Source organism: Sinocyclocheilus rhinocerous, unplaced genomic scaffold, assembly GCF_001515625.1.
Source record: "Sinocyclocheilus rhinocerous isolate Xijiao unplaced genomic scaffold, SAMN03320098_v1.1 scaffold786, whole genome shotgun sequence".
Taxonomy (NCBI): domain Eukaryota; kingdom Metazoa; phylum Chordata; class Actinopteri; order Cypriniformes; family Cyprinidae; genus Sinocyclocheilus; species Sinocyclocheilus rhinocerous.
Genome location: NW_015661881.1, coordinates 173480 through 189077, shown reverse-complemented (window position 1 = coordinate 189077; position 15598 = coordinate 173480). Strand labels below are relative to the sequence as shown.

Sequence of the window (15598 nt, the reverse complement as noted above, 5' to 3'; positions counted from 1 at the left end):
TCGCTACCTGATTGCCTAATCCCAACCCCACCCCTAATCCTAACCCCTCCCCCACACCTACTCCTAAACCTACCAATATTAGGGGGTGCATAATCTGGCAGGGTGCAAATTTCGGCTCTACACTGGATCCGTCACCCCGCTTTATTCCGGGACCTCGCAATTTACAAATGAAACACTGTTCGTAGCGTTATAAATGATAAAGGCTAAATATCTAGGCTACCTGGCTAAAAAAAACAAATAAGGTTTTTTTTAATTTTTTTTTGGATGCACGTGGATGAACATGCCTATCTAATAGATTACACCAGGGGTGCCCAACCCTGTTCCTGGAGATCTACCTTCCTGCAAAGATCACCTAAAACCCTGATCAAACACAACTGGGCACCCCTGGATTACACTATACACTTGGTCGACCAGTGTCTCCCCCACGCTTTCTCTCACAGTAGGCTATAATCTTACCTTTCAGAAGCACGTGTCTGGCTTTAAAACTCATCAGACATCACCAGTAGCAAAAGTCATTCATGTCCGGATAGTTTTATTCATTTTGATGACATTTATGGAAGTAGGCTACATGAGGGTGTTTTGCATGTGATATTGATGCCACTCAGGTGGGGCACAGCATAGGAGCGGCATTACTATGTATGAAGCTAAGTTAATTTACAGTTAGAATAACTAAGGGGTGATAACTTGTTGATATGAGTGCAATAATTCTAAAGAATGCCCAAAAGATAAACTAAAATCTCTGTCCTTTATGCCGCCCTGACTGAGTTCGCCTATATGCATGCGCTGGTCCTGCTTACAACCCACATTTGGTGTGTTTAAGACATTACAGCACTTTTATAAACATTTTTTACTGGTGAGAAGAAACATTTTATTACAGGACTTGGTTTAAAGATGGAAATGTATGCATTTACATTTGATTATAGATTTTATATTAATATAATAATAATATATTAGAATGTTATAATAATATATTTACAGTATTTTTATTTATTACTTTTATGGATGTCCCCACAGTAAGGTTTTATCAGATATAGTTGAATTATGGGAACAGTATTGTTCTGATGTTTGTTTTCTTTCCCTACAGAGAACACCAGCTGAAGAAATCACATTTGAAACACTAAAAAACGCCATCGGTAGGTTGATTTAATGAGAATTGAATTTTTTTCTAAATTGTCCCTGCAGATATTTCCAGAACCTGCATGCAATCGGATGTAATCTGCATGCAATTATTGCTTTGTTAACTTCTCTGTTAGCTGAACGGTGTTAAAGTATGTGTGTATTCTCCAGTGGATAGTGTAGGCGTGGAGGAACAGGAGAAGGAACGCAGGAGACAGGTGGTTGAGAAGTTCCAGAAGGCCCCCTTTGAGGAAATAGCTGCCCACTGTGGTGCCAGAGTAAGTTAACTTGTAGCACTTTTCCTTTTATTTCATGAAAATGTATGCCGTTGTTGTCTTCTCCCACACTGATCAGCTCAATATTGTAATTTAGGGCTAATATTTGTTCTTCTGTTTCCTCCCAGGCTACAATGCTGCAGAGCAAACTTAATCAAATCTTTGAAATCACGATCAGGTGGGTTGCAGCACGGCTCATTTCAAACGTCAGCCGTCTCTCTGAAAGATGTTTGTGCTGATAAATCTTATCCTTTCACTCTTTCTGGCTTGCAGGCCTCCTCCCAGTCCATCTGGAACCATCACATCAAGTTACGGCCAAACCCAGAGTTGCTCTGTCCCCGTTTATGAGATGAAGTTCCCGGACTTGTGCGTTTACTAGTGCAGCTCAACTCAGGATTCAGGAACCTTCAGTAGCAGCCAGAGGTGCAGAGAGCTGGAGGGTTTTAAGTATGAAATTATATTTTGATGTTTTGTAATACAGGAAAACTAAGTGGTCAGCCCTCCTCTATACTATAAACCTCATCGCTGTATTGTCCCCTGTTCCCCTGTCTGCAAGGTGACTGTAGACAGTTCACCCATTGAACTACTACTGAAAGGATTTTGAACATTTGGATTCCTGATTTAGGTTCAGTACGCGTTCAGTTTTCCGTATTTACAAATATTTTCCACATATTCGTTAATACTCTGCATTTCTATTATAAAATCAGCTAACATAAATATGCATTTGCAGCAAAACTCCAAATGAACAGAGGTTCAAAAGAAAGAAATAATATATTTTGAATAAACAAAACTTTCCTAACTTCAGTACCATTAAGATTTTTTTTACATTGTGACATTATTTTCATGACAATCAAACATAAAAATAGTTAAATTGTAAATTATTTACACATTAGGAATTGTTGTCTTTAATTATGCTTATTGTAATGCTGATTTCACTTAAAATCATTGCATTACAGTTATTGTTTATTGTAATATAATAAAACTACACGAATTGCACATTTTTTACAGTACAAATTACAAAATTAAATTAATATTAAATTAAAAAAACGTATTACAGTATTAAGACTTTGAGGATAGTTTTGAATTGTCATAAAAATAATGTGATAATGTCAAAAAAAATAATGCTCATAAATAGGTTTCATGTTAATATGGTCATTAATTTGACCATATTTGTGTTAGTCACCTTTATTCTTTTTAAAGTGGAGTTTCATAGTTCTATATTGAGAAAAAGGGGAAACTGTCATCTCATACATTTTGACAAATCAAACAATTTACCTTTGTACCGTAAGTGCAATCAGTATCAATGAAGCTCATTTGTTGCACAAAATATCTCTCAAACGATTTTCACTTGGTGCTAATTTCTGTTCCTAGTAGTTTGAGTCTTTAGTAAATGAACTTTTTATTGGTAGTTTATGTTTATCACAGCAATCTGCATTCTGTAGATATCTGGCGTTCAGATCACTGGAGGTGATGTCTGTCTTCTGCTTGTGTTTACGTTGTAAGCACAGTTGTTTCTAATTGGTGTTAAGGAGCTCCAGTGCTGAAGGAACTATTTAATTAGCACTTTTTAAATTTATCTAACAATACTCATTTTCTTAGCGTCTGTAGCCTGCTACGTTGTGCTTATTTTTGAGTGCTTCCGCACAGTCTTGTGGCATCAGACAATTTTTTTAATTTTTATTTTGTAAGCACAAGTATAATTTTTTTATTGCGTATATAAGGTTACGTACAAGATTTATAAATATATGTAAATAATGTTTTATTTGTTTTAGATTGCTCTGGTTTAGCTCAGTGTGTATGTGTGTGCATTTAAGCAGCATGATGTCTCCATTTTAAAAGAGTTTGCGAAACTCATAATGGCAGATTTGTTTTTGTGATTGACTGCTAGCTTCAGGGTTCAGAGACAAATGAAGAAAAAACTGTCCATCAGGAACAGCAGCATTGCCGTACATCACACTCCTGGTCAAACGTTTTGTTTTTTTTAAAGTCCCAGTTGTGTCGTTTGAATTACATGATGCTCTACAAATATTCCAGATCATGCAGAGACTGGTATTTCAGTGCTGATCTGTGTCTCTACATACAGTAGAATATTTAAAGGATAATATACAGCCGGGGGTTTTTTGCCGTTTTGACCATCTGACTGTACATTATCCTGCTTAGTACACGGCTGCTTACCAAATAAATAAATATATGGACATAACACTTTAATCTTATGTTGAAATTATTCATCTTATTTGTCGATTAGCTTGCCTGTGTATCTGCTAAGCAAAATAGTCCATTATAGCATAGAAAACAGTCTGCATATAGCAACAAGACAAGCAGTGCAACAATATTACAATATTAATTTATATATTATTTTAAATCTGCAATCCAAGTTATTTTTTGTTTTGGACTAGTTAGCTAACATTTAACAAGTCTTCCACTATTTTAATTTGTGTCTCATCCAGCTCATTGTTCTTCCAATTTTTTTAAATTCATTTTCTTGCTTAAACTGGAGGCTCCTTCTAAGCTACCTTCTATCGAGTGTTTTAAAAAAGAAAGAGATTTTAAAAAATCATGTTATGGTCAGATAGGCAGTTTTAGTGCATTATGAAAAATTGGCCAATACTCAAGAACCTATTGTAGAGACCTGTTAATAAATTAAGAATAATAATTATATTTTTCATCATTTGATGAAAAACTTCAAGCCTTTTTTTTTGGGCTTTTATATTGAGGTGGTGTAAATGGTGAGATTTATTTGTTCATGTTCGGCTAACAGACATTTATGTTTTATCATTTTTTTGTGTGGAATGTTTTTGTATGGCTGTGGATTTTTACAGTGCCATGAACTGAACTGCTTTGCTTTTACTAGAAGATTCATGCAACTATTATTTATGCCATCAGTTGGTGACTGCATACAGTATATGTTTTAAGTGTTACTTTACATGTTTTTTAAGACCATATAACAGGAGGCCAAGTATGACAGCAGATTAAATAAATATTCATTTGTATTACACAGATAGAGCATAGATACCAACGATAGCGATCCAACGAAAATTACCAGATACCTAAACAGTAAATGCTATAATGCCTGTAGTCAGTAGTGTCTTTATCACAGAAGTAGTAGACAGTTGCTGTTCTCAGTATTATTAGTATTAAATGCATTTGCTATTTAAATCTAATTATTCCCTTGAAATGAATCTGAAGTATAGCTCTTGCCCCGATAATATGACTGATATAAATGCTCAGTAGTTCTGTAAATGCATCTCACATTTCGTCAGCATTGTAGTTCAGTAATGAATTTAATGTTTGCGAGAATTAATTTCATTCATTTCTGGGCTGTGACATGTCAAAGTTAGTTATTAATTATAACCTCTCTGCAATTCAAGTGTCATTCAAGCTGGCGTCTTGAAATGGAGAGCTCTGTTCATGTGTAGCATTGATGAATTATCAATCACAGTGTCTCCATTTCTTTTTCTAAGTTACGTTCTGTCTGGATGAAAGTTTTCCCCATGATTTGTTTGTGCTTAAACTGCAAATAGACAATAAAACATTTTCGATACAACGCGGTGTGCACATTTGACATGTTTGCCACAAAACTCTAAAAGCTTTGAAATGGGACAGTTTTTTAGACTGTTTTTAATGTATAAAGTTAGGGGTGCTGAAACAATCCAGAGGACAATTTTGTTGCTCAAAGGTTTCGTTTAGCAGAATTGATCAGATGATTTGGTCTTGGAAGAGTTTAATGATAAATTTTTGAGCTTGTAACGAGATCTTTGACTTTCTTTTGATTGCAGACAGGCAAATTCCCAATTCCCAATTGTTTTTTTTTTTTTCAGGAGAAACATCTGAGAAGCAGAACGTTTAAGCAAAAGTCTCTATTTGCTGTCCAGACAATATCATTTTTAAGAAAATATCTCATTTGTGGTTTTTTTTCTCTACCTTTTTTTTTCCTTGGAAAATTCTCTTTAATTGAAATTGTATTTATTGAAATACTAAATATAGAATTTTTAGAATACTCCAGTTATTTTTGCTGGTCTTTGGTATAAATGCTCAGATACCAAAAGCCAAGAATTACTTTATGCTATGGCCAGTATTATAAATGTATTATTAAGTTATTATAAAATTATATGGTTCTGCTTGTTTTTCCTTTTAGCTCCAGATTTAAAAATGCAGTAAAAATTAAAGACCGAGTTTCTTTTTGCTTTCTTCTGTTAAAAGAAGATATTTTGAGGAATGTTGGTAACCAAACAGTTGTCGGTAGCCATTGACTTTTGTGCAATGACCATAGTATAAAAAAAAAATCTATCGAAGACAATGGTTAACATCAACTGTTTGGTTACCAACATTATTTAAAATATCTTCGTTCGGGTTCAGCTGAAAAAAGAAACTCACACAGGTTTGGAAATTAAATAATGACAGAATTTTCACTTTTGTGTGAACTTTTATCTGCTTCCAACATGAATAAATTCAGATCAGTCCACAAACGGGCAATTGTTGGACTCAAGGATAAACCCAGCATCCAAACACAGAAATCCACAGCTGGCAACATTGCAAATTCATTTTAATGTATTTCATGTACAGAATATTACAGTAAAACTATCTCAGGTAGACAAATACCTGGCATTTCTGAATATGCTTACTTTTTCAATCCCAGAGGTGATAGTTATTGTGTCAAGTATATAAATGAATTGTAAATGTCACATGTGATATATCCTGACTTTTACATATAAGCGATTTGGCTAGTTTGTTTCTCTTCATTAATTTTTTTCTACATCGGACAATGTTTCATGCCCTGTCTTTTTGGTTCAGCAAGTTTATTTTTTATTTTTTATAATTAAGGTTACATGTTACACATTTAAATGTTTTGACACCAAAAATTCTGTCCATTCTCTCCTCTCTTAATCTCTGAACTGCTGTGCGTCTTTAACAATGACGTTTCGTATGAGCAGGGGCTTATGGGATTGATCCGAATACGGCCTCAAGAAGCCTCCGTAGCGCTTGTCAGGTGGGGTGTTCCAGCGGAAATGGGTCATGCGATACTTCCCGTTGCTCTTTGCGTTGTTCCTCTGCTGAACGTCCAGCGTGCCGTTCTGCCCTCGTTCCACGCGGACGCTTTCCGCCGACTCCTCGGGCTCCTCCTCCTCCAGGGCGCCGCTGGTCAAGACTTTGACGGGTCGGCGTTTGCGGCCCATGGGTTTGCCCCAGCGGAAGTGCTCCATGGAGTAAGACCTCCTCTCGTCGTTGTGAGGGGCTTCTCCAGTAGCGTCTCTGAGCTCGGTTGAATCAGGAGACAGAGCCGATAAGAGCAAACTCAGGCTCTCTTCTTCACTGTTCTGCTGTTCAGATGAAGAAGCTCTCCCGTAATTGGAGGATTCTTGCGCTGATCTGCACTGCCTGATACACTGCTGTACAGTCAGGACAGAGAACGAGAGAGGATGCAGATGCTGTTCATGAATGCAGCTTTCATTAACAACCGTTATTACATTGTACAAAGCTTAACAGATCATTTGTTTATGGTGCATTCAGATTTGATATGGTGTATTCATTACACCATAATTGGGTGAATCTCATAACAATTGCAATTATAAACAAAAGAAAGACAAATTGGTATTTCAATATTGAAATATTTATACATTTGTGGTATTAATGTACACCTTTTATACTAATTTATCTTAAATGTAGTAATGTACTTTTTTTTTTTTTTTACCATAATTTATTATTATTTTTTAAATGTGCTTAATTATCTTAGGAAATAATGTCTTAATGCTACTAAAAACATTTTTCTTCATTTTATGTGTGCAAAATATTATTTCTTTTTTTATTGCTTTTTAATTAGATTTTAATGTCATCAAATTATTTTTTTTTTTGTGGTCTGTTTGATTGCTAATTATATAAATGTGTCTACATATGACTGCAAAGACAAAACACTATAATAACTTACTACCATTCAAAAGTTTGAGGTAAGATTTTTTTGAAGAAATTAATACATTTATTCAACAAGCATGCATTAAATTGCTAAAATTGACAGTAAATACATTTATAATGTTACAAAAGATTTCTGTTTAATATAATTTTTTCTTTTAAACTTTCTACTCCTCATAGATCCCTAAAAATAAAATTCTATCACAGTTTCCACAAAAATATTAAGCAGCACAACTGTTGTCAACATAATATTTCTTGAGCACCAAATCAGCAAATAAGAATATTTTTTTTGAAGGATCATGTGTCTATATTTAAGGACTGTATTTTAAACTTGTAAAATTGTAATGATATTTTCTGATATGTATTTTAAGCTTTGGTGAGCATTAGAAACTTCTTTCAGCCGACCTCAAACTTTTAAATGGTAGTGTGCATGAGTTTAATCTTTTATATTATCTATTAAGTCATGTTATTATTGCCTTAAAATGAATCTTACCAGTTTTTGTTCATTAGTTTTAAGGCCCATGCAGTCTATCAAATCCAAGCAGCGGCCATCTGCATATGGACTGTGAAAACACAAGACTGCTGCAGCCAAAAGCCAGGAAGGACCGAGCATCTGAAAACAAGAAACAAGACCAGATCAGTTCTTCCGTCCCTCAGGTATCATATGTATGACTCAGAATGGAAAGCTGAAAAGAAAACGGCTGATACTGAGCTATATATAAAGTCAAGGACGAGTTTTATTGCTCAGGTATTTTACTTGATTTGATTGCGCTGAATGGATCAGAGTCACTCGGAGTGTCCTCACACAATGACGGCGTGTGGGCAGGTCATGTACGGTTACGAGAAACGGATGTCTCTTTAAAAAGCTTCTTTATATTAGGGCACGTATATTTAATCATTCTGTAATTGGTGACTTTGACTCTTTAGGATGCTTATAAGAAAGAAGGGAAGTGAACTTTGAGACTTTTATCTACTCTCTTCATTCCTTCGTACGTGACCTTTTATGGTTTTTCTGATGATGTCATGACACACACAGATCTGTGAGGTCCATTAATATCACAGCACGACGTCAGCCGCAGTGTTACGTCAGTGATGAAAGGAAAAGCGCTGAAATAAATCAGCTGCAGTTAACAGACTCTATAGTCTTGCAGGTTTGAGACTCGTTAGTAAGATTGTCCATGAAAGTCCACAGAAATAGTTTTTTGCTATGGATGATGATGATGACTCAGTAACTCAGAATTAGTCAAAAGCCTCTGATGATCCTGTTAGATATTACACCATTTCACAGGGGGAAAAAAGGTCTATTCATATATTATTCTTTATAAATCAGACCAAGTGGATCAAGTTATAGAAATATTTTTTTTTCATTCATTATTGGATATTGTTTGATGATTTCACTATGATCTTGAATATCAAATTAATTATATTTATAATATAATCGTTTTCTTATAATATAGAATAATGCACATTATTATAGAACCCATACATAAACATATGCATTTAAATATGAGAAAATATATACAAAATATGTACTTAAAAATACAAAGTATACATACAAACATACAAAATGTTTTATTTTAAATTCAACAAATTGATTTAAGCATTAAGTAATGGTAAATAATTATTACAATTAATTGTAAATAATAGTAATTTAAATATGAAATTTAAATACAACATATTTATATTTGATCATTTAAAATAATATTAATAATAAAAACAAAAATCATCATTTAAAATCTATTATTTCACGTATTAGAGTTTTTAGATCAGATTTTTTAAAGATCCTTCTCAAATTAATTTTAATAAATTCAAATAAATAAAAACTTTTATAAGTTTAAAAATACAAATGTATATGTTTTGTTTAAAATACAACAAAAATATGTAATTAATTAAAAATGAAATAATTACAATAGTAATAATAATTAGTATTAATAATAATCATGATTGAAATCGATTATTTAAATTATTTATTAATTTAAATAATAGACAATAAATAAAATGTATTTATTTTCAATGTAATTCAATGAGGAAGTTTATAAAGCTATAGCTTTGCTTACCATAAAATGTATAGTTATAATACATAATAGTAATGAAGTTGTTTCCAATAAAATAAGTAATTTTCAAGCTAATCAATATCTATAGTTTTTGTCTTTAATTCTGAAGTTGAATTCTGAGTCATGCATGCCATTTAATTAACTTTGTAATGTTTAATTTTAAAATTTGCATTGTTTTTTAATGTTTTATATATATATATATATATATAATTGACACATTTGTGACACTGTTGATAAATGAAGCTTTATAACCAGATACAGTACTAACCAGTGATTCAATGGTTCAAATGCAAAATGATTCAAATTCTATATTCTTACCTTTCTGAATTTATAGATGAGTTCTATGGTTCTGAATCTCCTCGTTTGACTCTCTTTGGGTCTCCAGCTCTTATCAAGCTCACCTCCACTGCTCTGGGTTTGCACTTTTTTTTCCTGGCGTGTGTGAATGGATCTCTCTCTCTCTCTCTCTTATTTTCTGAATGAGCTCTGCTCTCTTATATACTCACAGGTGCGTGGCAACCCCTCAAGGCTGGAAGATGATCAGGTGGGTCTCTGCTGAGGTGGGGAGGGGTGGATACATTGGGGAAATTACTAATAAAAAACAAACTGTTCATACTTTTTGGTCATCTTCACACCTCTGTTTTTGACACATTAAAACAACCACAGGACGCGGCAGGTGAATTATGGATCGGATGCTGCGGTTCTCTTACTCGTCTTTTGAGACACCTGGGAACTAAATAAAAAAATTAACTCAGGAAACTGAGGTGGAATTACGTAATTTCACATCACATATTCCCTGTCAATTGGAACAACATACAAGCGGCGTGCAAATCGATCAGACTGACCAGATGTGCATTAGCTTAAGTGCTTAGCTCAAGCTGAACAATTATTCTAACTTAGTTTCGCTTCTCTTTGTTTCTTCTTTTCTTAATGAAGCCCATTTATGCCCCAAGGTTCATCAGCAGCAAATGTAACTAACAACGGAGGAAAGCTAATGTTGTGTTGTCATGGTAAATTGTGATAAATCAATTACTCTTTTTTTTTTTTCACTCTTACTCACATTAATACAATGAAAAAGAAGAAAAGAGTGACTTTAATTCTCAGTCATTCAGGAAGAAAAAACACTTGAGACTCGAAAGTGATTAAAAACAGCATCATAGTTGCTCAAGGTCTGGTGATGCTCTTACATTTGAAGTGATTATAAAGAGCTTTTGTAACACAAATGTAACAGTGTCAATTGTAAATATAATGGCTTGCATGTATCAGCAGCAACTAAAACCATAAAAACATTTTCATTGCTTGTAACAAAATAAACTAACTAAAATAAAATAATAAATATGAAAAACTTTATTTCAGCTAGTTTTCAAGGCAACATTTCTCATTTTGTTTTATTTAAGTTGAAGTACGAATATAACTAAAACTAATAAATAAAAAATTATAAAAACAAATAAAAAATAATAATAAAAGCATTTAAAAAAAAAGAAAGGATACACAACAAAATTACTGAAGCTTTAAATAAAAAGAAAATTAAAAAGAAAATATATAAATAAAATGTCATTAAAATCATTAACAAAAATTATAGCATTTTCATTGCTTGTAACAAAATAAACTAACTAAAATAAAATAATAAATATGAAAAACTTTATTTCAGCTAGTTTTCAAGGCAACATTTCTCATTTTGTTTTATTTAAGTTGAAGTACGAATATAACTAAAACTAATAAATAAAAAATTATAAAAACAAATAAAAAATAATAATAAAAGCATTTAAAAAAAAAGAAAGGATACACAACAAAATTACTGAAGCTTTAAATAAAAAGAAAATTAAAAAGAAAATATATAAATAAAATGTCGTTAAAATCATTAACAAAAATTATAGCTACCAATGACACTAAAATATCACTGGCATGTAGAGAATTCTTATATATATATATATATATATATAATATACAAGACCTTCCAATAGTCAAAAGCTTATGTGCAGGTTTAGACCTTTGGAATTAGAAATATTTTGTTTAAAAAAAAAAAAAATTAGAAAGGAGACAAAGGTCAAAAACCAACAATAGGACAGCAGAAATTCTGTGCCGTTCATACACTCTTTAAAATAAATGTACTTTATTGGTATCTGGTTCCATGAACAATCCTTTTAACTTCCATGGAATCTTTTCATTCCACAAAAGATTCGTTATAGTGAAAAAAGGTTATTTAGATTATTAAATGTTCTTCACACTAAGAAAAAAAATGGTTCTTTTAAGAACTGTTCACTGAAAGGTTCTTTGGGAAAGCAAAAATGGTTCTTCTATGCCTACAGTATAGCATCACTGCAAAGAATCCTTTTAGAAACTTTATTGTTATAGCATATAGCTGAAACTGTATAGCATGGTGCTTGCAACAGCAAAGTTGGGTTCGATTCCTTGAGAATGCATTGCACTGATAAAATGCAATAATTTACTTTGGATAAGCAGATGTTGCCCTTTAACTGAACTGTAGCAGATGTGCCGATGCTGCAGTGATTATATTTGGGTTCTTGTCAAAAGCAGTCGCTCACCTCGGGTCATGACAAGATCAGAATAATTAGTTAACAGGATCTCAAATGTCTCTCTCTGGAGAAGCACAGCCTCTAGAGTGCCGTACAAACACAACAAACATATATTTTGACTGTGTACATATTTGATAATGTCGAGTTATTTTGGAAGTTCACACATCAATACTGCCTTTAACTCGAAAAAGAGCTCCGTCAACCACGGACACAAGGATCAACTCAAAAAATGGCTTTTACTTTGCATCTTCAATAAACTTTCTACAATCGTGGTTGATTTGCAGTGTGTTGATTTCCATTCAATTTCATAACTGATTAAAGCAGTTTTCCAACAGATGATAGTTTGATTGAAGTTAGATGGTGAACTTGAAACAGTAGTTTGCCATTTCAATAGCAAAAAGCTCAGCTTAAGTTCAAATAGATTCAGATTAGGTTGATAACCTTTAAAGGGGTCATATGATGCTGCTAAAAAGAACATTATTTTGTGTATTCGGTGTAATGAAATGTGTTTATGCACCAAGAGCTTGTAACACTCTAAAGAGAAAGGAAAAAATGAAATCGCATCATATGACCCCTTTAAGAGAAAATAACAACAAAATAAAATACTTAATTATAATCAAACATTTGACATCCTATGCATTAACAGGTCTACACAATATGCACACTCTTAACAAACTGCAGCAAAAATATGCATTTTTGAAAATTTGAATGGATGAAATTCTGGCAGCTTGTAAATCAATGAGATCTTTCTAATAGTATGGCAGACTGCTTACATAAAATGCACATAAATATCAGTTGTCACTCTATATCTCCCAATAATAAGTCTTAGTAATATGATATTTAAATGCTTAGTTTAATAATCAAAGCTCTGTAGTTTTTATTGTGGGGGCCGAACATATAATATAATGCAATACAATGATTGAGAGATGAACGAAGCAAAGTTTGTATCATGTTGATCGAAGGCCAAACAAAGTAGTTTCACATGGCGGGCTAGAGTGAGCGGCGGCGGGCGGCTAGAGTGAGCGGAGGCCGGCGGGCCTGAGTGAGCGGCAGCGGGCGGGATCTTCTTTATGCACCAAGAGCTTGTAACACTTCAAAGAGAAAGGAAAAATTGAAATTCGCATCATATGACCCCTTTAAAGGATATTTTCTCAAATATGATACAGTACGCTTTTTCTGACACAAACATAATTTGGTGCACTAACTGTGTGATTGTTCAGACATGTACTGTAAGGATAGTCTGAGTGGCTGTAGTTGAGCGCCTGGATTGTCTCCCCTCTCTTTCTTCTAATCAGGAATCCAATTATAGAGGATTACAAGGATAAGATGCTCACTGTATCAGCCATCCTGCAACACATAAGGTGTAGAAAGAGAGAGCGAGGATGGCAGCATAGGTCTGTATTTCCCCAGAAGACAAACACGACGTCTTCGACCACTGAACCAGGTAAAGATGAAGCATTGTTGTCACCGTTTCCCTGTAGAGCTTACTTGCTGATGACATCTAATGGGAAATGTTACCGCTGCACGTAACAGTGTAACAGCAGTGCGTCAACAGCTTTGTAAATAGTTTGGGAAATCTCTCATGTGAGATGGTGTGATGCATGAGGTGTGGAGTAATGGGTAAATCAAACGGCTTCCAAACAAACAGATGTATTCTCTGCGTTCACACTTCTAATCAAAATGTCACTTCCAAGATGTAGGATGCTTTATCAATATGATTGATTCTCAGTGTTATTCTTTTATTCGTGCTGCAGGACACGAGGCCCTCAGGCTCTCTGTAATGTGGTTTGGCATATTTAGCATTTCTCTGTTGAATCTAGTGCACTAGGCTTGGATCAGAGACACGAGGTGCTTTGGCAGACGTGATACTTCAGCATTAAAAGGTCTGCTCAAGGTGTTGGCAAAGTATGGGTCAGATCAAGGCATTGATCTGCATGTTTTTCCTCCTGAGTTCACCTGCTGAAATAGATTGACAGGAGAGATGGAATACATGAAAATGCATTGGTTTTGTTTCTGCATGCAGACTATATATGACTGAAACAAAGTGTGTTATTTCCAACAATGTGTATAATTTTGCATAGACAGTTGCCCTGTAATGTATTTGTATACTTAAAGCCACACAAAAATGTTATTGCAAATATAACAAATATATATATTACAATGTATGCAATTAATCGTGATCAATCGATTTGACAGCCCCATTTTATCTGTGTGTGTATTTATATATACATATAAATATACACATTACACATATATTATGTAAACACAAATTGTTATTGTGGATGCAATTAATCGTGATCAATCGATTTGACAGCCCCATTTTATTTGAATAATGCTTTATTTATACATTAAACAAATGTTAATGTACTAATAATTTGTAATATATGTGTATTTACTACCATTAATAATCATTTAATCATTTTATTTGTTATATATGTGTGTGCACAGCATCATTTTCTATTTACATTTTGCTTTCAGTTTGATTTTGTAATCTAATGCAATAAATGCAGACATTTTAGGTGTGACTTTGGTGTCCAAATACTTTGTTGGGTGCATTGCACATTCAAGCTGTTTCAATGAGGTTTTAATGTATTTCCTGAATAAATGTGCCCAGATAAGGATGTTCCTGTCTGAAACACGACACTGACTATTTTTAGCATGCCCATCCTCTTCCAGGTTAAATGCTTTCACTGCTGCCGTGTTCTTGAACCTACATAAGCACATAGAAAAGTGACACGGGCCACCAAAGCACCTTAACCTGTGCCTTAATCAGGACAACCAGGCTGACCTCTAATAAGAGCAGGGACATGCCTAAAGATGTGTTTGTGGGATTTATTTCAAATATCACATTGAGGTTTTATGACAGATCATGTTATTTTCCCCTTAAGCCTAAACCCAAGAGAGCATCTTCAGTACAGTGTGGTTTTTGACAGCTGACCTATAGTTCTCTGACACGAGTGCACTGAAATGTCACACCATCGAGTGCTTGAAATAAATGACCTACTGTTATTATCATAGACCACGAACAATCTCGCCGAACTTTTTCGAGTGACGTCATAACTGGGTGTGGGTTGCATAATTGAATGCTTCAGATCCTTAGCTTATAACCTAGTTATATTTCTTTGAGCCCCACAAGTGGTGATTCACTGTGATTCATCTTTGAGCAAAGCACTTGAATAGGAAAGTTTGAAAAAGAACAAGAAAGTGGCTGCTAAATAATAATTAGATTTTTTACATTCAGAAGAAAATGTAAGTGGAACTTGCACATAGACTTGCTGCCATGATGTCAAAGTTGGCCTAATAATTTTTCCATGATTTTTCATGTCTCTGTGATATTCTTGTGTCTTTACCTTTATTGATCCAACAAGCAATCAATATTGATCCATAAGCAAATGAATAAATACATAAATTCTAATAAAATAGGATAATATAAATAATTATAAAATAATAAAAGAAAATAATATAAATAATAAGTAGTATATTTACGTAAGTAAACAAATGTAAAAACTGTAAATATCTAAATAAATAATACATTCGAATAAAATATATTTAAACAATCATGAAATAACTAAGTAAATAAGACATTTTAAAGATATATATCTAAATAAATTAATAATAAATCAATTCTAATAAAATATGATAGAAAAATAAACATGAAATAAATAATTAGTATATTCATACTATATATAAATATGACATTTTAAAGATATAA

At 33.4% G+C, this 15598-nt stretch overlaps 3 protein-coding genes across 3 annotated transcripts in view; 2 read left to right on the top strand and 1 right to left on the bottom strand.

Annotated features, from left to right (window-relative positions):
- efr3bb (EFR3 homolog Bb (S. cerevisiae)) overlaps positions 1 to 2115 on the top strand; it is a 35318-nt gene extending 33203 nt beyond the window's left edge. Inside the window, exons 20-23 of the mRNA XM_016536440.1 lie at positions 1085 to 1133; positions 1288 to 1394; positions 1520 to 1569; positions 1665 to 2115. Coding sequence (XP_016391926.1) covers positions 1085 to 1133; positions 1288 to 1394; positions 1520 to 1569; positions 1665 to 1770 — 312 coding nt within the window. The 3' untranslated portion in view covers positions 1771 to 2115. The remainder of the gene's footprint in view (positions 1 to 1084; positions 1134 to 1287; positions 1395 to 1519; positions 1570 to 1664) is intronic.
- The window catches only part of LOC107726736 (fibrinogen-like protein 1), a 22847-nt gene continuing 8981 nt past the window's right edge, over positions 1733 to 15598 (top strand). Inside the window, exons 1-3 of the mRNA XM_016536426.1 lie at positions 1733 to 1814; positions 7813 to 7952; positions 9858 to 9893. Coding sequence (XP_016391912.1) covers positions 7854 to 7952; positions 9858 to 9893 — 135 coding nt within the window. The 5' untranslated portion in view covers positions 1733 to 1814; positions 7813 to 7853. The remainder of the gene's footprint in view (positions 1815 to 7812; positions 7953 to 9857; positions 9894 to 15598) is intronic.
- On the bottom strand, positions 6272 to 6927 carry LOC107726737 (pro-opiomelanocortin-like). The gene is made up of 2 exons (XM_016536427.1): positions 6923 to 6927; positions 6272 to 6833 (listed from the first exon to the last, which is right to left on the bottom strand). The coding sequence occupies exons 1-2, from the start codon at positions 6925 to 6927 to the stop codon at positions 6272 to 6274; spliced, it is 567 nt and encodes a 188-aa protein (XP_016391913.1).